Below are 27,595 nucleotides of genomic sequence, written 5' to 3' on the forward strand. Positions count from 1 at the left end.
GAATACATGGGGCTTCCAAGGTCTCTATGCACATTTGCCTGAGTGAGCAGGTGTACATATCATGGGGGCTCATATGAAGAATCGTATTGGCCATATTGAAATTACATTGCTTCTCTCATAGCCCTATATCTAGAGCAGTCACTTGGCCTTACCTACCTACATAGAAAGCATGCTTAAGACACATCTCTGAGAGAAGAGGTGATGGGGAAAAAATACTCTGTTTCTACCCCAGTTCTGCCTACTATATCTATCACATCCTCCTGGGATTTAACAAATACCAGGCAATAATCAGGTTGCTGTTTTCTATACTTATAGCAATTTATGTTGCTGATTCTATTTCCTTAAATCTATGTACCTTTTTTGGGGGGGAGAATCTAAGTTCTATGGGGTACTTATTAAAGATTTATAGATTTGTTTCCTGAATTTATTGTGTTATACTTATCTCAAAATGAGAGTTTTAAGATCCAGAAATAATCTCTCAGTTCCAATCAGTTTCCTGATTGCAAGCTCATATTAGTATTTCTTTTTTTTTTATTTTCATAATCACTCCGTCTTCTACGTTTTCAGCACTAATTTTTAGTACGAAGTTAATGTTTTATTAGGAAACATAATAGATGTTGTTTAATATTCTTTTTTAATTAACAATGCTATGGAGTTTAGTTTTACTATCCTCAACCTACAGATGAGGAAACAAAACACCCATAAAGGCTCGGTGCCTATCGCTCAGTGGCTAGGTTGCCAGCCACCCAAACCGCGGCTGGCGGGTTGGAACCTGGCCTGCCTAAACGACAAGGACAACTGCAACAAGAACATAGCTGGGCATTCTAGTCCCAGCTACTTGGGAGGCTGATGCAAGAGAATCACTTGAGCCCAAGAGTTTGAGGTTGCTGTGAGCTGTGATGTCATAGCACTCTACCCAGGGCGACAGAGTAAGACTCTGTCTTAAAAAATAAATAAATAAATAACCAGTATGGGTGTTGGTAAGTAGGAATTTGAAGTCATGTTTGTCTCTAAAACCTATTCTGTTTTCCTTTTCTGTTTGTTGTACATTCCAGTGGCCCGATCAACACTCTGTCCAGAGAGCGGGGGTCCTATCTTTTCACGTCTGCATCCAAGGGTGTGATACAGGGTTTACTACACGATGGGCACTCAGTAAACTTTTGCTGAATGAATGAAATAATTGAAAGATTTTCTTTATGATTCAATCTTACTCTATAAATTCTTAGAAAAGATGTAATCCAGCTGCAATTTGAGCCACTTACTCACTGCAAGTTTCAACCAATTACTATGAAATATAAAAATATCTCTTATAAAATAAGCTTTATGAAAAGCTTTATTGATTTCATAAATTTCCAAATAGCAAATCCAATAGGAAGGAGATTAGATGGATGAAGAGATTCATTAAAGAGACCTGGATTTTCCAAGAAACCAAGCATTTGTTTGCAAATGGTTATCAATAGCAAATTGAATGTATATCCTGAATAGGATTAAATGAATTTCTTAGGATACGTCCTATGGGTGGGGGATTGAGTATGCATTTGGTCTTATTGCAAATAACAAATTTTTGGTATGTATGAACATTTTATTGTAACAATTATATTTGTTATAATTATAATCATAATTATCCTTTATAACATCATAGCAATTATGCCTTTTTATTTCTTATTGGGTCTCCATAGAATCTCTAAAGAGTAAGAGAAGAAACAAAGTATTAATTAGAAAGTACGTGATGTCCTTTAGAGAAAAGTAACATAAATATTAAATTAACCTTATTATATTTAGTTTTGTGCATTTACATTGTATTTTTGTGATTTGCAAACATTAAGAAGTCTGTGGTATTTTGAATCTCTATAAATAGCATTTGTTGGCTCGGCGCCTGTGGTTCAAGTGGCTAAGGCGCCAGCCACATACACCTAAGGTGGCGGGTTCGAATCCAGCCCGGGCCCACCAGGCAACAATGATGGCTGCAACCAAAAAAAAAAAATAGCCAGGCGTTGTGGCGGGCACCTGTGGTCCCAGCTACTTGGGAAGTGGAGGCAGGAGACTCGCTTGAGCCCAGGAGTTGGAGGTTGTTGTAAGCTGTGATGCCACGGTACTCTACCCAGGGGGACAGCTTGAGGCTCTGTCCCCCCCCCCAAAAATAGAACATTTGTTCATTGTTCCTTTGACTCAGTGCATTAATCATTTATTTTTTCATTCATTCGTTCCCCAAGCTTTTCTTGGGCACTTTCACACTCTTGACAAATTTTTAGCTGCTACAGTAAAGGTAAACATAAGTAAGTGGTTTTCTATATTCTTGGCAAATTTGCATTTGAGTGATCAACCCAAAGGGAACTGTGATAGGATGGGGGAATGCCTAAATAGACATTTTTACAGAACTGAGTCACTAGGGCAGTGGTTCTCAACCTTCCTAATGCCGTGGTCCTTTAATACCATTCCTGTGGGTCGTGACCCACAGGTTGAGAACCGCTGCACTGGGGGAAGGAGGACCAGTTCAAGGAGTTGGAAATGGTGTTGATTGAGGTTTGAAGTATAAATATATATCACCCCTCCCCTGAACTGTGAACTCCTGGATTCAGGAATCATGTCTTATTCCCCATTACATTCATACAATGCAAAAATAATCCTTTCACCTATGTGTAGCTCAGCTAATACTTAGAAAATTAAATGAATGTGCTATCTCTGTCTAATTCATACTTTCTTGACTTGTGATGACGTGATAGAGTAGTGACAACTACAGGTTCTAGCTGGGTTTGAACTAGATTTCACCTTCAGTTAGCCTTCTAACCTGGGCTGTAATGTTAGCTATTGGATTGCTAACACGTGGCGATGAAGAGACAGAAATGAACGCAGTAGATTTCACCCTTCAGAATACCCCAGCTTCTCTTGTTTCTCTGTCACATTTTTTAAGTCTTCGCTGGATTAAACTGAGATTTAAACAAAATCCTGGGACTTTCGAAGGGCAGGCAGGTGACTCCTGAGTTGTTCATTTCCTGTGAGCTGGCTAGCACACGGTGAGATGCAGCCAGGCTCGCTGTGATTTATCAGGATTCCCCGGACGAGAGAGTCAGATTCTCTAGTGAACTCAGGGGGACCCCGTTCCCGCAGCATCTGTCTTATCTCTTTGCCTACAGCAAGCACTGACTGAGAGAAACAAATCCCTGAGGACAAAGGCAGCTATGACCCAGCGGGAGCAGAAGGCATCATTTATAATCTGTAAAGTCCCCAAAGTGTTGCCACAAAGGGTCCAAATGTTTTCTGCGTTTGGATCTATGGTGGTTGCTGTTTATACCACCACAATGCCCTACATGGAAGAAACAGCCAGTTATAAACACCCTACACGGTGAAAATGTGAGACCCTCTCACCTACAGTTCGGTTGCATGTAAAATTAATTTTCTGGTTTTAATTATAGCACTTGCATAGAAAACCCAAATGTAGAGCCTTGTTACCAGGTGTATGTGATGGGCGTTGATTATTCCCAGTGAGTCCTCACAAACTGTGATGGGAAGCACAGCTCCCAGGAAAGGGGCATATCCACCACTTTTCTCATTTCCAATGCAAGTCGGGGATTCCCTAGTGTCTCTGGGGAAGCTGTAAATTTGTAACTGAGGGTCTTCACAGCCTATGAGAGCCTCTGTGCTATCCAGATAACTTCTGCCCTGCTGGATCACAGAGACCCTTGCTAATCCCTCTCATTGTTTTGTATTGGAAATAGAAACACGTGTGAGTTGAGGGAGCATTTGAACATCATTCACAAGTCTTGCTCATCCTAGAAATTTCCTGTTGAATTTAGGGCTGAAGAAGTTACTATATTTATGAGATGATCAGATACTATATCCTCCAGCTGGGATGGTTTTGTGAGTGAAAGGTGGAAACCAGGACTGTTTCAGGTAAACCAGAATATGTGATGGCTTTGGAGAGTTGAGATTCTTTTGCTTTGATGTTTATGGATTTCCCAAGATACTATCCAGAGCTATTACGTAAAGTATTGTCAGCAGCCTGAAGGTGACGGGGTCTGTGGTGATCATGGTGATCAGGACTGCTTTTCGGAGAGTTTGGGGAATAAGTATCAGAGGTAGAAGTTATTGCTGCCTGTTACAAAGAGTTGTCCTTCAGCCTGACATGGAGATGCCCTCTCTGAAAATCAGTTCTCTGGCTGTGTCTTTTGTTTCTCCACATTCTAAAAGCACTGAGCTGGCTCTGTGACTTCAGGGAAGACAGTTCTCTCTGAGAGCACCAGCCTCCAGTCATTTCTGCAGGCCAAGTTTTGCAAGTTTTAGTGATCTAATGTCTTTTCCAGAGAGCCCATACTTGTAAAATTTGAGGAATGATAATCTACACAGTTGTTAAAAAGTTTATAATAAACCCACAGCCTGGCTGTAGTAACCGAAGGTGCCATGGAAGCAGCAGGTCCTGAGGACTGGTGGCATTTAGAAGCCCATGGGAGGCCGTATGGGAAAGGACTTTATGGGCTGAAGGAGGTGGCAGTTGGCAATAGAAGACAAAGCTGGATTGCACTGTCTAAAGAGCGATAGCTTTTCTTTCTTGGCCAGAATGCCAGGAGATGACACTGCCAGGTTTCAAACTAACTTCACAGTTCAATTCACAATTCAGGATTTGTCAAGATAATAGAACCACTGGTAGCTGATTGCCCCTGAGCTGATACCTGTGCCAGGGCCTTGTTGAAAAAAAATTTTTTTTCAAAGTGCGTTTTCTATTCATTATGTGTATGTTCCAATGTTAACTAAATTTTATATTCACATAAGAATATCATAGTTCAGATATTTTCGAGAGATGTAGGAAAAGATTCCCAGCCAGCAATGGCTACATTCCAAGACATAATTACATGGAGAAATTCTGTAAGAATAAGCTGACCACGGTTTAACAGTGAGCGACTCTTCTCTGCAATGGTGAACCTCCTTAAAAATCTATGCCCAGTCCAGGTTTGGGCTGATGCTAAAGATCCCGAGCTTAGAGAAAAACAAAGCCCAGGAAATTTCCTTTCATTAAAAGGAGTGAAGAATGGAAATCTCTGACTGACTAGCCTAATCATTTGGTAGTATTAAAAGAATTAGAACCAAACTGTGTGTCCCTAGAATATGAGTTTTGTAAGATTTTATTCATATCTCAAGTAAAATCATTTACTAGCCAAATAAATATGGGAAACAGTGCGTATCATCATTCTTCACTCAAAGCTTTGACAGACATATTATTAATATCATAAGCTTCTAGGGCCATGAATTTGTAAAAATCAGTTGAACACAATTTAACCCAGCATTCCCTAAACCTCTTTGTTCCTAAGTATTTTTAAAGAACACAAAAGAACATCTGGAATTAGCAACTTGGAAACATTGAATCTCAGAAAAGTCCTCTAAACCCAAACCCAGACTGGACTAAACATCCTCAATTTAGTTTTTGTTTCTTCGGAGGCTAACGCGTCATTTGAGTTAGGAACGCTCAGTGACCATCAGCTGGCTCTCATCCCTTGTTAAATACATAAGAATGAGCCCAAGAACAAAGCCTGCTGTTTGTTGGGACGCCCGAAAAAATGGGATTTGTTTCTTCCTGTAACTTCCACTTTAGGTGACTAACTCATTTTAATCGATGTGTTGACGTGAGCATGTTTGAGGTGTTTACTGAAAGGTGAGTATCAAAAGGAATTAATGTCCCGGTGGGCTTGTGTTTTTCTCTGAGGCAGATATTGATGAATGTACAGAGGGAATCATTGAGTGCCACAACCATTCCCGCTGCGTTAACCTGCCAGGGTGGTACCACTGTGAGTGCAGAAGCGGTTTCCATGACGATGGGACCTATTCACTGTCCGGGGAGTCCTGTGTTGGTAAGCAGCTTTCAGCCACGCCCTCCATCCGCCTGAGCCTGGGCAGGAGGGGCAGCCTACTTTGCTACTGTGCTCAGCTCCCAGCGTTAGAACACGACAGCAACATTGGTTATTAAGCTCATCAATTTTCAATTTTTCCTTTCTCCAATTCGGGGATTAGGCCAAAGATTATGTAATATTGGGCGTTAAAATTTTTATATAGAAGCTGGGGGCGTCAGAGGATCAAAGCCTAGATCCGTAAGGTACAGCACTTAGTGACTTCTAACAAAAACCATGATGACATGCTGAAATTTCTGACAGTTTCAGAGACATCTGTGGGATGGAGGAAATAGTACTTCACTTGAAATTTAGAAAGTTTAGTTTAAATCTTAGCTCTTGTACTGCAAAACTCACTGTACTCTCTGGCCCTTTACCTGTATATGCATAATAATGGGGATATTAATGCACACATTTTATTAGGATTAAATAAGATACTATGTATTTTTAAATTGCAAGCTTTGAATTGATGCATATAAGATACAGTTGCATGAATCTTATCATGGCTGCTGTTGCCACCACCATCGTCTCTTGGAACGTCTCCTTTAATTGCAATTCTGCTTGTGCTTCCGTTAAATGCTGAACACAGGAAGTTAACAGATGGAGTTCTTCTTCACCTTCAAGACCTTGTAACTGTCATGATGCTCAATCATATATATATATATATATTTTTTTTTTTTTTTGAGACAGAGTCTTACTATGTCGCCCTCTGTAGAATTCCGTGGCATCACAGCTCACAGCTGTGTGAGCTCACAGCTCACTCTTGAGCTTAAGTGATTCTCTTGCCTCAGCCTCCCAAGTAGCTGAGACTACAGGTGCCCACCACAACACCTGGCTATATTTGTTGTTGTTGCGGTTGTCATTGTTGCTTAGTAGGCGTGGACTGGATTTGAACTCACCAACCTCAGTGTATGTGGCTGGTGCCCTAGCCGCTGAGCTACAGTGCCAAGTCAGTACTCAAACATATTATCAGAAATGTAACTGTTTCCACAGGAACCTTGGCCAGTCCAGTTCTTTGATGTCATGTGGACTTAGCTGAATTCTTAATGCTGGTTTGGACCAACCTATGGAGTAAGCATCTTGGTCATAGGTTCCCAAAGTTTAAGATAGTTAATTAGAAAAGTGGGAAACTTGATTTTGAAAATTTGTATTTTCTCTGTTTACGGTATAGTTTTTATTTTTTATTTTTTCCTAAGGCTGCTTCTGAGATCCAGTCAGGTGTGTGTCCCACTTCTCCAGCCATGTTTTCCTAAAGCAAAAACTGAATTTCAGAACAGTTGCCACGTATCATGACTTGTCTCCTACCATCTTGACATTACTGTTGAAAGGCATATAATATGATAATTAAAAGCATAGACTCATAGACCAGCTGTCTGCAAATTCTAGCGCTGTCACTTCAAAGTAGTTTACCTGGAGCAAGTTTTTATCTAGTCTAGAGCTCACCCACCTCATCTGTTAGACAGAAATAGAGTTCACATCTAATTGATATGACTGTTGTGATAATTAATTGGATTGATATCTGTTATACGTTCAATGAAAGTTAGCTATTATCATAAAGCTTTCTGCGTATTTAGCATTCTCCCCCAGGCAATATGTTTCTTTCATCATTAAAGTAGTGAATTGCAACTTCGGGGAGAGGTTTGGATCTATCCTGGCTCTTTCCTGTATGTACTTCAAGGTATTTCTGTACATACGCAGCTCACTGCAAATCAATGTCATGTGAATAGTGATGGCTCAGATGGCTGTAGTGGAAGAATGGAAATAGAATTGTAGCATATATAGAAAATTTGGGAGCTAAACTGAAATTTTAATTTTTTAAAAATTATTATATTTTACATCATTAAAGGAAACGCTCTTACATTTTTAGTACATAAAAGACCTTCAGAATCATCCAGTTCTACCAATTTTTTACCAGCCTGGACCTGCCATGGTGTCACACGCTTCCAGGCCTTTGTACAGGCTCTCTGCCCGGCTGGAATGGAACGTGCTGATTCACGTGTGAATTCCTGCTCATGTTCCTAAATGCAGCTCATATTTCATCAGGTTCCTGTGAGGTATTCTGTGGTGTCTTCTTAGGAATTATCGCTCCTTTCTTCTGATTTTTCCTTGGTTTATGTTTTTTTTTTTTTTTTTTTTTTAAATTGTCAGGGTATCCTTGAGGGTACAAAGAACCAGATTACAATGTTTGCATTTGTTAGGTAAAGTCCTGCTTAGAGTTGTCTTATGTTTTAACAGCTTCACTTGTGCTATAGTACAGTGGGGTGTTTTTTGTCCTCTGACTTAATTGTGAGCAGGGAATGGGCTTTACTCATCTGTTTCTCCAGTGAGACCCTTTGGCAGTTGGTGTTCAATAATTGGGAAAACGCAGCAATGTTATGTGATTGAGAAAGAAATTCAGGTTCAGAGAGGGTGACACAGGACACCAGCCACCAGCCACCAGGCTGGTTCCGACAGAAATTGGAAATCAAGCTCAGGCCAAGACATTATCTAGGGATAGTCCTCACCTAAGCCTACTGTTCTGATGTAAATTATCACTCTCGTAAGTGTCCTTATTGGGATGACAGGTGTTATGGGTGCCTCACCCAGCAACTGTCCTGGCTCTGATTTCTCTCTGCCATGCTGAATGGCATGCTTGAGCGAGGGTCAAGTTCCCGCCCTCCCGGGGAGGCCCTTGCTTTACATAGCAACTGATTCCCGGTCTGCACAGGAAAACTCAGAAAACCGGACTCCTTGCCAAAACATAGAGTCATTTTGATTAGTAGCATTTTTAATCTGAGTGATTGTTAATAGGAATTTCATTTCCACACTTTTATAAAAATCTTTACAAAGGGCCTTCCTAAGGACAGACCATCATTCAATGTTTCTTTGGTAGTAGAGAGAACTCTGTTGCTTCACAATATTCCTTGGACAGATGGATAAGTCAGATCAGGCCACTCTCTAGTTAGAACCTCACAATGCCTTCCCATTGACACAGCTTTTAACTCCGCATGGCTTTCAGAGTCCCAGGCGACATTTTCCCTGCTGACTTCTTGGACTCCACTCCTAAATATCTTATCCTTTGTGATAAACTGGCCTTGAACGTGGCCAGCTCAGCCCAGTTTCAGGGCACTTGTCTTTACTGTCCCCTCTGTTTGGGGCACTCCCTGCCTCTCTTTCTGCACAGCTATCTTGTTAAGTAAGTCTCAGATCATATGTCACTTCCTTGTGGAAATCCCCCCTGACTGTTTTTATCTGAAGTAACCCGTCCCCAGTCACTTCACCACAATATTCCTTTATATCTTTTTTAGCATTTTTTATTATTAAATGTATGATGCGTGCACATCTGTGTAATTGTCTCTTGCTATAAGGAGACATGTTTTGAGGGGAAGAGACTTTGTCTTTCACCAGCTCCTTGAGTAAGGTAGGCAAATAGTCAACATTCTGTGCGTATGTGTCCAGTGACGGAAGGAACAGACTTGTTAAACTGTATCCCGTCATATTTATCTTCTATTTGGTTAGTCAGAACTAGCTGCGTAGACTGTGGTACATGACAGAAGATATTAAGGATCACAAAACTATAGAAGTCTTTTATTTCTGAAAAAAATGTTATTGAGAATAAGATTCATACCAGCACTGCCTTAGGCCTCTGGAAGTGTGGTTATAAACAAATTAAGATGTCTGTGCCTGAGGGATTTATGACCTGACACTGTGCACATCATAATAGCACAGCTTAATAGCACCGAAAATTAGCATGTCAGAATAAGCCCTGAATCACACCCACCACCCTCACATCTAGAAGAAAAATAAAAACAGCATTTAAAACCACCTTTACATTTTAAAAAGGTAGTCATTTCAACATATATGCCGCTGTATTTTTTCCTTAGACAATGGTGGGAATAATAGTGTGTATTAGAATCTGAGCTGTGGCAGTGTCAGCTTTTAGAAGAGCAGTGTCCGTTACTCCGTGCCTTTTTTTTTGGTCCGATAAGGATAACGGCACCTGCTCTATTTGGTTTTATCACTTACTGTAAATACCAAATACCACTGGCAATGTAAAAACAGCACCTAGGCAAGACTTGCTATTTGGGGAGTCAAAAATGTTTACGATTTTCCTTTTTCTGCTAAAGTAGATCATATGATTGAAAACATGACCAGTCCTAGGTGTTGCAGAGGCCAACAGAATCACCATTCTTGAGGAGTTTGTCAGGGAGTCTTACCCCTTCTCTCTCTCCCATTCTCCCTCTCCCCCACACCCCCTTTTCATGCATGTCTTTACAATGCCAAGAGAAAAAAAGAGGCCACACAAAACGTGCAAATTTGTATTTACAGAAAAAGATAGAGTGAGGGATCGGTTATCAGAGGGTACCAGACACCCTGTGTTTTGAGGCGGCGGTAGGAGTCAGTGTTTCTGTTTTCATATAGAAGTTGTGCACAATTGCTTTTTTATCTTGGCACAGTTATCTAGGTCATTTAGAAATGAGAATTAACATTTAATTAACAATGGCATGCATAAAGAGCCATATTACATACTTTGAAAATAATATTCAGATTCTCCTGAATGTCAATCTGTCGTCACAATCTTGTTCCCACAGTGAAACTTTTTTTTTCTTTTTTTGAGACAGAATCTCAAGCAGTCACCCTGGGTACAGTGCCATGGCATCACAGCTCACAGCAACCTCAGATTCTTGGGCTTAAGCAATCCTCCTGCCTCAGTCTTCTGAGTAGCTGAGACTACAGGCACCTGCCATAACACCCAGCGTTGTTTTTGTTGTTGCAGCTGTCTTTGCTGTTTTAGCTGACCGAGGCCAGGTTTGAACCCGCCAGCCTTGGTGTATGTCCCCGGCATCCTACCCACTGAGACGTGGGCTCCACCCGAAACTTTATTTTCACCTGTTCCCGTTTATATTTCACATGGATATTCAAGCCCATTCAAATCTTTCGTCTGCTCTTCCCAAACTCTCCTGTCTCTTTCCTCTTCTTTTCGTTTGTATGCTTTGCCCTGACTGTCCTTTCACTAGTGAAAATCCTGATGAAGTCAAACTCTCCCCACAGTTATGCCTAAGCAAGTTTCAGAGTCTCATCCGGGTAGCCTTTAAAAAATACCTATGATGGGACATCACACCGTGGAGGTGCCCATCCAGTTGGACTGGAGTGGGGCCTACACTGAGATACACATTGTATCTATTTACATAATGCTTAAACTTATTTATGGGGCGAGTGTGATATTTTGTTGCACACATAGATGGGGTAACAATCCAGTCAGTATTAATCATGTCTATGTGTTGAGAATGCTTCAGGTTTCTTCTTTTAGCTATTTTAAAATATACAGTAAGTTGGGTGGTGCCTGGGGCTCACTGAGTAGGGCACTGGCCATTATACCGAGGGTGGTGGGTTCAAACCCGGCTCCGGCCAAACTGCCACAAAAAAATAGCCCGGCGTTGTGACAGGTGCCTGTAGTCCCAGCTTCTCCGGAGACTGAGGCAAGAGAATCGCCTAAGCCAAAGTGCTGGAGGTTGCTGTGAGCTGTGATACCATGGCACTCTACTGAGGGCGACAAACTGAGACTCTGTCTCTACAAAATAAATAAATAAATAAAAGAAATATATAATAAGTTGTCATTAGAGCTTATTTCTTCTATCTGACTGTAGGTTTATACCCCTTCACTCTCCTTATCCCCACTCACCCACACAGCCTCTCTAGCCTCTGATGTCTATCATTCTATTCTCTACTTCCATGGGATAAGGTTTTTTTTTGGTCCTGTATATGAGTGATAACATATATTATTTTCCTCCTTCTAACTGGCTTATTTCACAAGGTAATTTTTTCCAAGTGTTTAGAAAGATTATTCAGCCAAGGTAGCAAACCACTGGCATACATTTTCTCTAATAATAGCGGTAAAACTTCATCCGTCTTCTGTGTCCCCACAGCCATTCCTTTGTCCCTCTTTCACAGAGCGTCCCAGAATACACTTGTATTCTTGATCCCATCTTTATCACCTACCCTACCATTGAGGTCTTCTGATATCTTTGGTAGATTTGTGTTGAATTACATGTTTATCACCTGCACTACTATTGACTTCTCACTACTTTTGTAGATTTGTGTTGAGTTAAATTGTGCTGGTCATGCACTTTTTTATAGTTATCAAACAAAAATGTTTGAATTCCAATAAACCCACTTTGTTGTTCTACATACACTTGATGGTCAAATGTAGCTGTTTTATGGAACGGGACACCTCTCGGCCTCCCATTATTGCGTTCTCCGCAGGTGGAGTCGGGTGGGGCAGGCTCCTGGTCTGCAGCCTGCTCTCTCCTCACTTTTAATGGCACCACAAGAGTTTATTGAATTGTCAGAGTAGCTGCTGCTATTGTTGTCCCCAGGCAAAGCAACGTAATGCAACCTGGAGAGCTTCCACTGGAATATCTCGGAAAGGAGATTTCCATTTTGAGTGGTTGGTGTGTCTAGAATAATTGAAATGGCTTAAGAATGATTTGGGTTCAGCTGCCTGTGCCTATTTCTCATAGGAGTGGAGCGAAAAGGGGGTAGAAGCTGAAGATATTCTATCTGTAAAACTACTCTGTGTGACAAACCTCACGGAGAGGGTGTGGCACTTCGAAAGCTTAGCAAGCAGCAGTGTGATATGGCAGAGAGGCAGACGTTGAGGGCATGAAGGCCCAGATTTAGTACTGGCTTGACTATATTCTAGCTGAGTAGCATTTGGCAAAATATTTAACGTTTCTAAGGGTTTGTTTTCCTAGTGTACAGTGATTAATAATATTTGCAGCGGAAGTTTTTCCAATGTAAGTGTACTTATGTGAAAATATCCTGACAAGTAGCAGATAAACATTTAACCTCCCTCCACGTAGGTTCCCTCACCTGTCAAAGGAAGACAGTCACAGCAATGCGAACAGGAGATAGCATTTATCAGGAGCTTACTTTGTGCCAGTCACTGCTCTTAGTAATTTACAAAAGTGTCAACCTCATAAGTTGCTGTGAAGTACTTGTGAGAATTAAATAGCTAACATCGGAAAAAAGCATTCCATACTTACACTTTAAGGGCTCAATAAACGTTAGCCATTTTCATTACCCGGACACCTGCACTATGTGCCGGACAGCGGGCCAGGCAATTTGATGTATTATCTAATTTAGTTTCACAGTGACCTTAGGCAGGAAGGCCTCTTACTATCACTATTTTAAAGGTGAAGAAAATAAGGGTCCAAGGATAAGAGAACTTGTCCCAAATCGCACAGGTCATAAACGGCACACAGAGGCCATCACCCAGTGTTTGATCCCAGAGGGTTTTCTGTATGTTAATGCTGAAACGCTTTGTGGAAGGGAGGAGAGCAGCGGGGACCACAGGCAGAGGAGGTGTTAGGCAGAACAACCAGAGTCAGTGAGACTAAGCGAAAGGAGAATGAGAGAAATCACATGAGACCCAGATGGGGAGTTACCAAGTCAGCCTGTGTCCTAAGCACTGCTGACTTGATTTATCCACTGGACTCAAGAGGTTTGGGGGCCATTCTGCTGGGCCATGGGCAGGATGACCGGGGGCGCATTTGTGATGGTTCTTCTGAGAGGACCTCAGCCTTGATGATCATACCCCTAGATATCTTCTGATTCCATTGCCTTCTCTGCCTTTCTGACGGTGTGAAGCCAGCAAAGAAAAATGAAAGCAATGGGGTGGGGTGGGGGGGAGATGTGGAGAGAGAATTAGAAAATGGTGATAGGTAGATTTTTAACTAATTATATTTACTTTTTCATGTATTTATCTTTGCCTCTTAAAAATAATTAGCATAGCTGGGCACGCTGGCTTACACCTGTAATCCTAACACTCTGGGAGCCCAAGGCAGATGGATTGCCTGATCTCACGGGTTTGAGACCAGGCTGAGCCAGAGTGAGACCACGTCTCTTAAAAATAGCCAGGCATTGTGGTGGGTGCCTGTAGTCCCACCTACTCAGGAGGCTGAAGTGAGAGAACTTCTTGAGCCCAAGAGTTTGAGGTTGCTGTGAGCTTTGATGCAATGGCACTCTACCAAGGGGGACAAAGTGAGACTCTGTCTCATAAAAATAAAAATAATTAGCATAGTTTAGTATACAAAAAGACATATTCAAGAGTTATCAAATTAAAAATATTTGAAAAATAAGGAAACTCTATTAACCATTAAGAGTTAGCCAAAATGTTTATGAATATCCTGGGAGAGCAGAAAGGGAAATGTAAGTTTTTTACTTTATTCTAATCTGAAAGGAGGTTGAATATAAAATCCTCAAGAAGGAGAGATTCAAGCATGCTTTTTCTTCTATTGCAGGGAAGAATCAAGCCAGGGTAGAGAAAGCATCTTTATGGACCAGGGTCTTTCAAACCAAGACAATTCAAGAGGCAAGGCCTAGACAGCAATCCCAAGACACTCATGGATTTTATCTCAATTCCCAGCATTAAGTCACACCGCGGCATAAAGTATACTATATTCAGTTAAACAGCACATCCACCTTCCTTGATAGGATTTAACGTAGTCTCATAAACTTCAAAGTTGATATTTGTTTCCAAACAGCTTTAGATGCAGTTTCCATCCAAGTAATAAATTCTCTATTATTGAAGAGCCTTCCCACAGGCAGATGACACCTGGCCGTGGAACTGTTTAAATAACATTCTGTGTCTAACTAGGAGCACTCTGAGCATCCTTTTGGGAATCAGAGGGCCTCAGTTGCCCTCAGGAATTATCACACAAACCTGTCATTTCTCATTAAAAGTTTCAGGTGGGCAGAGAGACCAGACTCAGGCCCCACAAGAGTAGGGAATAGGAAAAGCTCAGTATCGTCAAGGCACAAAATAGAGAAGTAAAGATTTTTTTTCCAGCTTCTGATAGAGGTGATTTTGTTAGCTCCCTAGAAAGGGCCTTACAGTGGGTGCACAGTTGCAGGTGAGAAATGGGACCCCTCAGACCCTCTGGAAGCCGCTGTTCCCTCCAGGTCCATCCATGTACATGCCTTTGCCTGGCGCTGTTCAGAATGTGGGATAGACTGGATATATGCTGCAGACTTCTCCGGGAAGGCATGTTTGGGTGCTAATTCCTTACAGAATGGAGTATATTGCCATTAAGTCAGGCATGGACCCAGGGCAGCTTCACGGGTCCCTCTCCGCCTAGCTGGGCTCATAGAGCGGGCCTCTGTGTAGTTTTCCACTTGAGCTTTTGGACTAAAACCGATTGTTTCTGGGAGCGATTCTAACAGGATTTCAACTGCCTAGAAGGTCTGTCCTGTAAGCCGCCCCAACCTATTCTGTATCTCCTCAGTGACAGTTTCCTTACTGTTTACAGACCTTCCCAGTGGCAGCTGTGACTAGCTATGCAGCAGAAGTGACAGCTTTGGACTCCTGCCTCCAAACAGTGTGTGGGGAGCCAGGGGACCTCAGTGCTAGTCTAGGTGAAGGTCGCATGGGTGATAATGAAGAGGGGGATTTTAGAAAACTACTCAAGGAAATCTTCACAGTGATGTGGGTGTTCTTATGACAACCACAAAAATAGCCAGCAGTGATCTCACCACTAGGCGAGGTGGTGTGGATGATACCAAGAGTTCATTCCTTACAGACTGTACAACTCCAATTTTGCGCCAAAGCAAACAGACATGAAACAACCAGTAGCCTTCTGATATAGGTTATAATAACTACAAAATTCCATGGCCAGTGCTATAAAATATATACGGGATTAGGAAAGAAGGTGGTCAGGCAGGCTTAAGGAAAAGTCATATCAGATTGTATGGAAATGATTGGACTTGAAGGATAGGAGAATTTCAGGGGTCCTCAAACTTTTTAAACAGGGGCCACTGTCCCTCAGACCGTTGGAGGGCCAGACTGTGGGCCCTGGGACGAGTCAGCTGCTAAGCAGGACAGGCAGTGGCAGCAAAAACACCCGGTGGGCTACATGTGGCCCGTGGGCTATAGTTTGAGGATGCCTGGTTTAGGTATTTTATAGGAATAACAAAATAAATATGAATGATATCTGAGATTAATTCATTATTTTATGTTCTAGGTACTCTTCTTAGAGTTCTATATTTCCTAATATTTTATCCTTAAAATTGTGTCAGTTGGAAGTTAGACATTGTGAATTTCCCAAGTTTATTTGGCCTTTGAACTCTTTTCTCTCCCAGACGTCTTACAGAGTTGGCTCTCTGTAGAACATTGAGAACTCAGGAACAAATGAATACAACCTTCTTTAAGAGTTCTAGCAAACCATATGTATTCAATATCATTGAATAATGGGCTATTTGAGAGTTTTCTTAAACTTTTTCTAGTTCCGTGGGGGGGGAGGGATTTTTAACCACTAGAATCTTTCTACTATTATTTTAATTTTGCTGTAAGGAGATCATTCCAATACAGATCTATTTTTCTATTCCTTTTATTTAATGTGTTCCTTAAAAATATTAATCATTAAATTTGACTGTCCTGTATTGAGTGACATTCTAGTGTCCTATTGGTGTACAGCTGACTTGAGATTAAGCCAGATATTCCCAGCCATCATGGTTTTGACAAACATTCTTTTTTACATAGATGTTTTGTCTCCATCCCATATTGTCTGGCTAATTTCCACTTTTTTAAAAGTCGTTTCCACTGTGCTAAACTAAGTTGGTAATATGATGTTTTAGACTATGGCAACACAGAAGCAGTATCTCTAGGGATATAAAAAGAAATGTGATGCAGGATTTTGAAGAACTGGATGACAATTTTGTACTGTGTGAATAGGACCAGTGGGAGTTCTGGGAAAAGGAAGACATGGGGTGGGGTCTTGGAGGAAGGCTTTTTGGAGAGGTGGATCTTGCTCTGGTCCATGCAGGAAGAGTGAGAGTTGAGTAGTATATGTGGAAAGCACTGCTAGTCTTCCCTTTAAAAGATGTTTTGTAGTATGGTTATCTTTAAGGCCTTTCTCTCACTGTGAACAAAGCATTATTGGAAAATAAGCTATAATAGACATACTTTGATTTTTTTTGCATAAGATCCTGAAGCTTATATGATGCAAGTTCTTCATTGTTTTAAATAACTTTTTTTTTGTTTTTTGGCTTTCTTCCTGAGTAGTTAGTTGGCACTCCCAACTGAGTGACCACAGAATGAGGGGGGCATTCCAAAAAAAATTTTCAAATCACAACTACTTCCTGTGAAATCAGTGTGCTACGTAGCTTAGGGCAGCAGTTCTACAAGTGTGATTTCCAGACCAGCAGTATCCATAGCACCTGAGAATTTGTGAGAAATGCAAATTCTCCACCACACTGCAGTCTAGACCTACTGAATCAGCAATTCTGGGGAAGGGCCGACTGATCTGTATTTTAATGAGGTACCTTTGGTTGATTCTGTTGCCCACTCAAGTTTGAAAACAATTGCTGGGCTTTTCATCGAATGCCTTTGGAGAGGTCCATGAGCACTGAAACTGTAAATCTATGCCTATGTGTGTGTCTGCATCTCTGGGAGGAGGTGAAACAATCAGTTTTCTAGAATTTTAGAATGACTGTGACCCCCAATAATGCCAGTGTTTCTAATCACCACCCTGATTTGACTTTTCAGTGTTTCCCACCTAGGGATTTGTAAGTCAGTACCAGGGGAGGTTTGCTCACCTTCCTTTCCCAGTTCCTGAGAACTCCGTGGCACTCAACTCCAGGCAGCTTCAGGTTTCTGCCTCTGGAGGCTCAGTGTGAACTATTGTTTGTTTCTGGCTCCAGCCAAAAATCCCATCTAGGCAGCAATTCAGAGATTATCTACAACTTAGAACTTCTTTGAAATGCATGTTGAATCGTTCTTTTTCTCCTTTTTATCTTTTTTATTTGTTTATTTTGCTCTGAGTTTACTTATACGGCTGTAAGATATTTACCTGTAGGTTTATGAACAGGGAATTTTAAGCTATAGTACTCTCGCCAAATGTTTAATGAGCGTTATTGAGAAGGTCTAGTGGGTGACAGTTCCTGTACTAAGGTTTGGTGACACGGAGGGGAGTAAGACCCAGTCCTTCCAATCTAGGGTAGGGAGAAAAGAGATAAGCAGGAATCAGGGGAGGTTTTGGTGTTAGCCAGCAAGATTCATAAGCCAATATAAGTAAGAAAAGAGTGATTAACTCTTCTTGGGGTTAGGACATTTGGGGACATCAATGTATATGAGACTCTATCACAGAAAATATATTTTCACTGAGTCTATTCAATGAGAAAGATTTTTTCATGGAAAATTCCTGTTCAGGGAATTATTCTAGCCATCAACAAAAGTCTGATTGGAGACAGAATCATGGAAGGGATCTAATTGTGTTCCAGAAATGATGAGGTCTCCAGGGTAGTTGAAGCATATGATATATGGGTATGATGTAAGCGGGGAAGGATGAGATAGAAATGGAGAGCAGGTTATGAAGGCCAGGGCATTTTAAGGTGACAAGTTACAAGTTCTGAATCCTCTTCCATATTATCAGTGTCTCTTACTATTGCTGAAATATCATGTTGATATGAAATGTGATAATTCATTTTTAAAGTAGATTTTTATATGAAATGTAATTATACAAATAATATAGTGTAGTTCTTCTTATGAAATTTCAGATCCTCTATCATAAAAGTATCAGTGTGGATTTCTATACTGTACATTTTTTATGTTACTGTTACTCCTTTTGCTCGGAATGACTTTCTTCTAAAAACAGTGAGCGCCCCTAAATGAGACAGCTGTTAAAAATGATAATTATCAAACAACTACTATATGCTAAATTGGTCCTAAAATTCTCACATGAACCTGCAAATTGAGTATACTTTCCAAATAAATAAATTGAATAAAAGATATGTCTGAATTTTCCTGTTGCCAACACAATGAGCTGAGAAGTTGTGAAAGTGACTTACCAATACAGTTTATTGAGGGACACATAATTTGTATGAGTAAGAGATGGATTCAAATGCAAGTGTCTTTTTTTAATTTAAAGAAAAATCCGATTGGGTGGCACCTGTGGCTCAGTGGGTAGGGCGCCAGCCCCATATACCAAGGGTGGGGGGTTTGAACCTGGCCCTGGACAAACTGCAACAACAACAACAACAACAACAAAAATAGCCAGGTGTTCTGGCAGGAACCTATAGTTCCAGCTACTCTGGAGGCTGAGGCAAGAGAATCTCTTAAGCCCATAAGTTGGAGGTTGCTGTGAGCCATGATGCCACAGCACTCTACTGAGGGTGATAAAGTGAGACTCTGTCTCCATAAAAAACAAAATCAGATTAATACGGAGGTACATACTATTAGGTTACATAGTTTGCTATTGTAAGGTTAAAATTCAAGTTGTAGTTGTGCCCTTTACCCAGGAACTGTGCGGTATACCTGTGTGATGTACCTTCTGGGTGAGAATCTACCCACCCTTTTCCTCTCTCCCCTTACTTGAATTTAACAGAGCTCTTCTCTCATGTGAGCTTATAGTTGTTAATCTACTGATTCTATTTAAGTACTGAGTACATGTGGTGCTTGTCCTTCCATCATTGTGATACCTCACTTAGGAGAATGTTCTCCAAATCCATCCAGGTTGTTACAAAAGATAAAAAAAACTTCATATTTTTTATGGCTAAATAGTATTCCATGGTATACGTATACCACAGTTTATTAATCCACTCATTTGTTGACAGGCACCTGAGTTATTTCTACATCTTTACAATTGTGAATTGTGCTGCTCTAAACAGCTAAGGACAAAGGTCCTTATGGTGGTTCCTCAAAGAACTAAAAGTAGACCTACCATTGGATCCTGCAATCCCATTACTAGGTATCTGCCACTGTAAAAGTCAAATATACACTTTTATCAATTCCAAGACATATAATCTTAGAATAATTCAAATTGGGTCATTTTCCCACTACAAAATTCCTGGAAGATAATGGGAGTGGTATGGTCCGAGCATTAATGTTTGATACTCTTTGAAGCAGGGAAATAATGTGATGCTATTCCAATGGTCCAGGGAGTAGAATTGGAGAAGAGTGGTATTATGGGGGAAATGGTGAGGATTCTATCTACTCCAATTAATTATAACACTTTTTATATAAGGACCTTGACTTCATCATTTTTATTGCCTTTTACATATATTGAGTATCATTTAGTATTTTGGGAATCTGTGTATCGGTTGGTGTGTTGGTGATTTATGATTTGGGTTTTGCATAGGTAATGGTATTTGTTTTCTGTAGAATTGGCAGCCAGCCATTGTGTGATGAGGTGGGACCAGCCTGCCTTGAAACCAGGAGGCCTGCTTCTGTGTCCTCACTCAGGAATATATTGGCTGTCTGGCTTTCAGAAGTGACTTGACCCTGTGATACCTATTCCTTGACCTCTTATATGAGTGTACAAATATTGCTGAAAGCATGTTACTGCATGCAAGGGATCAGAGAAGTGGGCGAGGAATCTTACTCTACTCCGTGGTTTCACAAAAAATCATTTCAATCAAAACAATACTGACAAAATACTAACAAGATTATTACTTAGAAGGCAAAATGATTTTAAACAAAGAATACATGAAACTTCAACTGCATTTTATACTCTTGGTTCCCTTGATGTATGTCCAAAATTACCAGAAGTGAGTGTTTATTTTTTTCTGCCATGGTGATAACTTTGGTAGAACTGTTTGAGAAGCAGTGATCAGTTGACTTTTGGCATGGTTATGCATTGAGTAGAGATGGTGTTGCTGAGAACCGTCTACATTCTTTGAAAAGACAAATTAGAACATGAATTTGAATGGCTTTTTGAAAACTCTGACATGTATAGTATATGAGAGTATAGTAAATTATTCTTATTTTACATAATGGAAAGATAAATGTGTTTCATAAAGATGTATTTATCCTAATGAAAGGACCTGGGCTGGCCCAGGTAACAAACAAACCACCTGCATTCTTGGAGAATACATGAAAGGAATTTTCTGTTGTTCTTCCCCCTGGTAAAATGGATTTTCCAAGAGTAGGAATTGTGTGTGTGTTATTTGCTGTTGTATCCCCAATGCCTAAAATGATGACTTACATAGCATATGTGCTCAATAAATATTGGTTGAAATTGAATTAATAAAAAAAAAAAGAAAATGAATTCATACAAGGTCTTGCAGAGCACTAACTTTTATTATTAACGTGGACATTGGTCCCTACCTTCAATTCGCCCTGATTAACTGGGCTCGACCAGTGGCGACCTGAAAGAATTCCTTTTGTTTGTGTTCGAGCAGCCTGAGTGGTATTAAAGATGAAGAAAGTATTAAAGATAAGCAAAATGAATATTAAAAATCTACAAAGGTGGAGACTAGTCAAAGTAATCGAGATTGATAAACTATGGCAATGGGGAAGCAGGTTCAACATAAACTGAACTGAACTTCAGTTTGTGCAGCGGTGTCTGGGTGTTTTAAAGAGAGAATGAGGGTACGAAGGGAGAAAGGCAGCTGGTGCACAGAGCTGGGGAAGTGGGATTTTTGAAAAGCTGGAAGGGGAGGGGTTGGTCCATGTGAAACCCATCTGTGTTTGTTAACTTAGGCTCTAACTTTCCCATGGAGATGCGGAGACATGGGTAGTAATTTCAGGTGTTAGCTGAACACACAGTAAATTATTTTGTCAGCTTTGAACTTTTCCAGGCAGGAACTTAAGGGGTTTAGAGTTGTCATCCTAGTGATATGGCCTCAAGCAGTTAGAAACTAAGCTAGTGTTTATTCAAGTCTTTTAATAAGGGATGGCGGGGAGGGTAGACAAATCCATTTGTCTAAGAGTCTGCTAGAAAAGTCTGACTAGGGTTTAGTTAAGGATAGAAACTTTGTCTACAGCCTCTTTGGCTTTTCCTTGGAAAGAAACTTAGTTTGGGACCGTATGGCTTTACTTAACTTGGGGTAAGAAACATGGACAAATTCTAAATAATGGCAACTTGTCTCCCAAAATTCTAGAGCAGCAGGGATTCCAGTCTTCTACTGTGTGCTTTTTTACCCTTCTTCCCACAGAAGCCTTCTAGACCCTTTCAGAGAATATCCCTCTCCAGAATCTCCCTCTTGGCCTTTTTTACCAAATCAGTTACTAAGAGTTCTATAGGAGATGAAATGCGAAGAAAGAAAGAAGATTCAAGGAGGTGGAATCCTCTTAAAAACAATGCAGTGAGATCAAATCACAATTTCTCTATTGGCTTATTTATCTCCTCAGCAGATACTGCCCTTCTTGGCATGACAGTCCAAATTATTGTCCTTCATCTGTGTGTCATTACTGGGGAAGACTTTTTGGAAGCATCTTGAGCTCCCCTAAAAGTCAGGGACTTTTATAGGCAGGGGTGGTGAAAGAAAACCGTAAATAACAGGTGTGAATGGTTTTGAAATTCTTAGCTCCCTAGTCATCTGACCTTTTTGACGTTTAGATTGAGACCTGGTTTTAGAATTGTATCCCTGACAATGTTTTTTTGACCTTTGGCTTGTGTGTAAATTGCAAGATGCTTCTTAGAGGGAGTGAAATGATTTTGTAACCTCTTTGTTCTTAAGACCTTTCTTTGGAATAGAAGAGAGAAGACATCATTTTTCATCTGACAACTTTCTTGAGAGAATGATCTGTCAAAACAGAGAGTTAGTTTTGGTTCTCACCCTGGCTGGGCTCCCCAGGAGTATTTGTCACCAAAGATTACTCTGCCGAGGGTTCAATGCCGATGGGAAAACCGCACTTTTTCCTTGTGCGGCCTCCTTCACTTTGGCGCTTGGTTGTAAATACCCATTAAGGGAGGCAAGACATGTTTCAATAAATATGGAAGGTCCGCGAACATTGTTTGATCCTAAGAAATCCATTTGTTATCTGGACGCTGGTTCTTTCCTTCACCGTTGACCTTCTGCCCGTCTGTTATCATTCATGTTCTAACACTTGCATTACCAGCTTAGTCCTACAGAGGTGACAGGTAATCACACCAAGTCAGAAATGGACAGGCTCTTTTAAAAAAAAGCATTTTACACAACTCCTATATTTTTACCGCAGAGGAAATGAAGGCGACCAAAGTGCAAGGGTTCTTTTTCAGTTGTGGTTCAATCACACCAAGTTTAACAGATGTTTTTGCATTCCTTAGTATAGGAAAGAGACCCTACACAGTGCTGTGAAAGAGGCAATGATAAAAAGACTGGAATTTCACAAATCTGAATGGCTAAGGAAGGTTCACAGCTAAGCATACAAGGTAACATAAAGTAAACAGGCAGCTTAACATCAAAGTACAAACGGAGTCATTCTTTTCAGCAAAGGGTGAAATTTTAAAGACATTAAATGATATGATGACTATAATGGGATGTATGTGGCTGGCGTCAGGCATTTGGTGGACTGCAGCTGTCATACAACCCTTCCTCCCACCCATCGGCAGACAGATACACAAAAACATAAATCTAGAGTTGTTGGCATCAATACTGTAGCCACCATGCAGTAAAATTCTCTTTAAACAGCCAATATTTCAATATTTATAGATTTTGATTTTATTCTATCCACTGGTCACAAGTGTATCCATTTTAAACTGATTTAATCACTAGTTAAAGAAGTATGATTTGTAGAAAGTAAACCCACCTGATTAATTTAGAAGGCATTGTTTTTCTCCATGTGTGGTAGAACAGCTCAGTTGGTACTTTGGAAAAAATAAAATGCAATTGGTGACCGAAGCAGATTCATGAAGTATCAGAAAATTATGTTTTGTTCAACATTATTTACTTAACATTAACCATAGGTTTACTGGTTAGAGCTCAGGGAGAGTTTGGAGTGCTAACATTTCTGGGTTTTATGGACCATTGTACTGATCAAAATTATGTGAATTGTTGTGAGAATTTGGAATGCAAGTGGAAATTCTCACCCAATAGATGAAGGTGCAGCCTGGCCGCATCAAAAAAGATCAGGGCTGGGGGTACAGATCTGAGTATATCCTAAAGGGATGGGAAAATGGATTCACAAGATCAGAGAAAAATTTCAGAAACAACGGGAACAGGAACATCAGTGACTGATCACTTTTGAGCAATTACTTAAATGACAAGCATTTTATTAGGTGTTCAACCACATCATCCCATGGGATATATTTTCATCCACACATTTTTCAATGAGGCAATGGAGATTCAGAGATGTCAGGTAAATTCTCTAGAGTCATAACTATTGGTATACTGCAGGGGTGGGATTGAGAGATAGTTAACTCCCATGTCTTCACAGGCCTGGAACTTTCTTATTTTTAGCACCAAAGTCACCTATCTCAGAAATTCCTCAGACCTGAAACAACAGATCACATGAACTGGTATTCTCAGCTGCTGGATTCCAAAGCTTACGATTTTAATTGGTACACTATATGGCTTCCAGTGAGGAGAAAAGGAGATAAGGACCAGAGGTAGAATCTTAGGGAATATTAACAAGATTAATGGGGAGGTCTATACATATAGGAACATATCTGCTGATTTGTCCATTGTATTTTCAAACTTTGGCAATGTATCTGGGCATACTCGTAGGGGTGTCCGGTCTTATTCTGCTGCATATGAGAAAGGTTGTCTTGGGCCGCACATTAAGTACACAAATATTAAGGAAATCTGATGAGCAAAAACAAAACAAACAAACAAACAAAAAAGGTCTGTGCATATTTTTTGTGATACCATGTTTCACCGAAAATAAGACCTACCCCCAAAATAAGCCCTAGCAGGATTTCTATGCATTTGTTAAATATAAGCCCTACCCCGATAATAAGACCTAGTGATGCATTTTGGCACAGACAGGAAGACACCCCCTGAAAATAAGCCCTAGTGTGTCTTCTTGAGAAAAAAATAAATGTAAGACAGTGTCTTATTTTCAGGGAAACACAGTATCCAACACCATATATAAGCAAAAATGTCTTCACACAATCTTCATGTGGCCCATGGGTAGCAGGTTGGACACCTCCAGGAGAGGCTTAATAGGTACATGGGAGTATTAGTTGATTATTTGATGATTATTAGTGATGAGATGGTGAAGAAGAAAGAAGCTGAACAGGTCATCACTGCATCCAGAAGGGCTGAGGAGAGAGCTCTTAGACTGAGATAATCAATAACGATACCTGTTGCAATACTTGTTAAGCAAGAGTGATAATTTCTCAAACTACTGGTCATGAAAAACTTCAGGATTTAAGCTTTGAAAAAATAGTCCTCTGGACGCTTGCACACATTCAGAGGAAACTGAAGATGAGTCAATGGAGGTGACTGCTAGTTGTAGATGCCAGAACATAAAATCTGGATCTAGGAAATAGTGAGCCCAACGCATTTCCTTTTTCCTTTGTTAAAATCAAGTCTTATCAAAAGGAAAGGGGAAGACTCTTTGCAGAGTAACAAAGAGTGCACTAGCAGTAACGGGGATGTTATAGAAAAGGGTTTCTCCCTGACTCAGGAAAGGTTAGGGGCTGGAACAGAGATGGAAAAGTTTACACTGTGGGACGGGGGCACCTCAAAAAACTCTTCCTAAGACATGCATAGCAGCATTTCAAATAGATGAAGAGAGCTCACTTATCTCTCCTTTTATCCTTTGCTCTTGGAAGCTAAACATCTTGTGTTTTATTAAAGTGAGATGAATGTAGGCCCCTTACTGTCCTGAGGGATCTCTTTTGAAATGTCCCAATTATGTCAACCTCACTCTTAATACTATATCTGAGTGTGATGTGACCAGCACGTGACAGAGTGTGTCTCTCACTTTTTATTTTGGTCTTAAAACTTACTGGACAGCTTGAATTTTCATTAGCCCTTGCCTTTGGAAGTCACAGCACACCTCAGATTTCTTTTACTTACTTTGCTGATGTGCAGTGTGTATATTGTTCCCTGTTATTTTCTTCCTGTCACTGAAACAGAAGCAATAGTACTTTAGCCATGGGAGAGGCAGCTGTGCTCTATCTTGTCTATCATTAATAAACTCCCAAGCTCCATTCTAATTTCTGAGCCAGTGGTGTCTGGTAATGACTTCCAAGTCAGAATCCACACACAGCTGGATGTTTGAACCCCAGGTTTGCATTTGTTTTCTGATAGATCACCTGTTTTGAATTTGAAAGTAAGACAAGATGTGCTGTGAAAGTTATTCAAGAAAAAAAGAGTATGGGCTAATGTAAAAGTTCAGTCCTTTGACCTAACTGCTACCAAATGCTTAGGAATAAAACCGTGTCCTTTCCTCTCTGAAATCAACCTGTAGAAATTTCAGCTCCTGAGGCAGGTATCATGACAGTTGTTATGCTATCAAAACGTCTGCAGAGCCATTTTTCTTGAAGGGTCAGCAAATTGTTTGGGGCTAAGTTGGGATTGGTTTGATTGCTACTGATATAAATGTCTCTGAATGATATTTTCTTACTTGCCCAGGAAAACTAAGAACCTCAAGGTAAAGAATAAAGCAGATTGAGTAGGCACAACTGGATTTTGTTCTTTAAGCAAAATTGAGTACAATAATAACAGCTTTTGGAAATTATGAAAATGTCAATGCAAGAAAATTAGTCCTAATGCAAGCTTAGCCGTGAAATTTTATTAAAAAAAAAAAAACTCTCATTTGAGCATGGAGCATTTCAATAATGAATTTATAAGGAGAAAAACAAGGAAATAACAGAGAGCCATTATTTACAATAAAAAAGTACATTCTAATGATTCCAGATTTGAGCAAGATATACTTTGCCTGATTTCTGTTTCATTGCCTGCTTGTCACTGGGAGGACTATGTGATGATTTGGGTGAGTCTCATGGGTGAATATCTTTGTGTTTGCTCAGCAGAGAACAGTTGCAGTATGTAAATAGGGTGTCTCTTCCCTTCAGATGCCTTGGGATATGTATAATAGATTAAGTTGGCTTTGTGCAGAGCAAACAGGTCTGTATTACCAAGAATATGAATAATGTCAGTTTCCATAATTGCTAACATCTGGCTTTCCATAAATCTGTTAAATTGCATGGAAGCAGAATTAGATTTCTGTGTCCTAAGTAAAGCAATTACATGGAACTCTGTAGGCGATGGGGTCCTATATTCAACTGTGAAATTCCTTCCTTCTGGAGAAGTGAAAGACAAGTCTGGTTTTGCACCCTGGTTTTTATTGTGCATCCTAGATGTGTTCATCTTTGTGATCAGGTTTCTGAATTGGTGAAAGGAAAGTGAGCCTGCCCTGGCTTGGCTCACTATCTGTGGAAGGAGACTTGCACGTGTAGCTCCGGAGAGATGGATGCGAGGACAGACTCGTGTATACAGGGTACCGGAGAGACAGCAAAAAGCCAATGGCCACTGTCTGGCCAAAGAAGGAAGGATGATGCTTGAATCTGGAGTTTGAGGGCTGCATGAGTCAAGGTCGCACAGTAAAGGGGGGTTTCTTCTGTTATTAATTTACCCCCCCCATTATAATCCATGCAGACTAAAAAAAAAGTAGAGATAGAAAGAAAATACGAAAAGCTGTGCTCTGATAGATGGGGGCAAGATGGCTGACTAGAGGCTGCTCTCCTCAGCCAGAAGGAGGAACACTGGACGGAAGTGAATTTGGAGCAGTTGTAATTGGGGGATAAAAGAAATCAAGGCATTCAGGAATCCCAGTGAGACAAACTACGATCATAAAGTAAAGAAAGAGGAGGGGAGAGGGAAGAGGACAGTTCCAGAGGGGACCAGATTGGAGGAGATCGGAGGTGAACAGAAGGGTAACGAACGGGATGCCCTTCTCCCACCCAGGGGCTCTCCGGGAACAGTGAATCACAAGTGCTCTCACCCCAGGAGAGTGCCGTGAGAGATCAGAGATCTGCCGTATTTTCTTCTGGGTCCCCTCCTACCTGGCAGAATAGTGAGGAATTTTG

The 27,595-nt window shown here is 40.6% G+C and overlaps 1 protein-coding gene across 3 annotated transcripts in view; it reads left to right on the forward strand.

The window, feature by feature from the left end:
* The window catches only part of NELL1 (neural EGFL like 1), an 821,103-nt gene that overhangs the window by 775,964 nt on the left and 17,544 nt on the right, over positions 1–27,595 (forward strand). For 2 of the 3 annotated variants that reach the window (XM_003781182.2, XM_003781184.2), the window contains one exon: positions 5,700–5,840. The exons of the other annotated variant lie outside the window; for it this stretch is intronic. In XM_003781182.2, coding sequence (XP_003781230.1) covers positions 5,700–5,840 — 141 coding nt within the window. The remainder of the gene's footprint in view (positions 1–5,699; positions 5,841–27,595) is intronic. 3 annotated transcript variants of the gene reach the window in all.

This window comes from Otolemur garnettii, unplaced genomic scaffold (genome assembly GCF_000181295.1).
Source record: "Otolemur garnettii isolate 467f Iridium unplaced genomic scaffold, OtoGar3 scaffold00001, whole genome shotgun sequence".
NCBI classification, from domain to species: domain Eukaryota; kingdom Metazoa; phylum Chordata; class Mammalia; order Primates; family Galagidae; genus Otolemur; species Otolemur garnettii.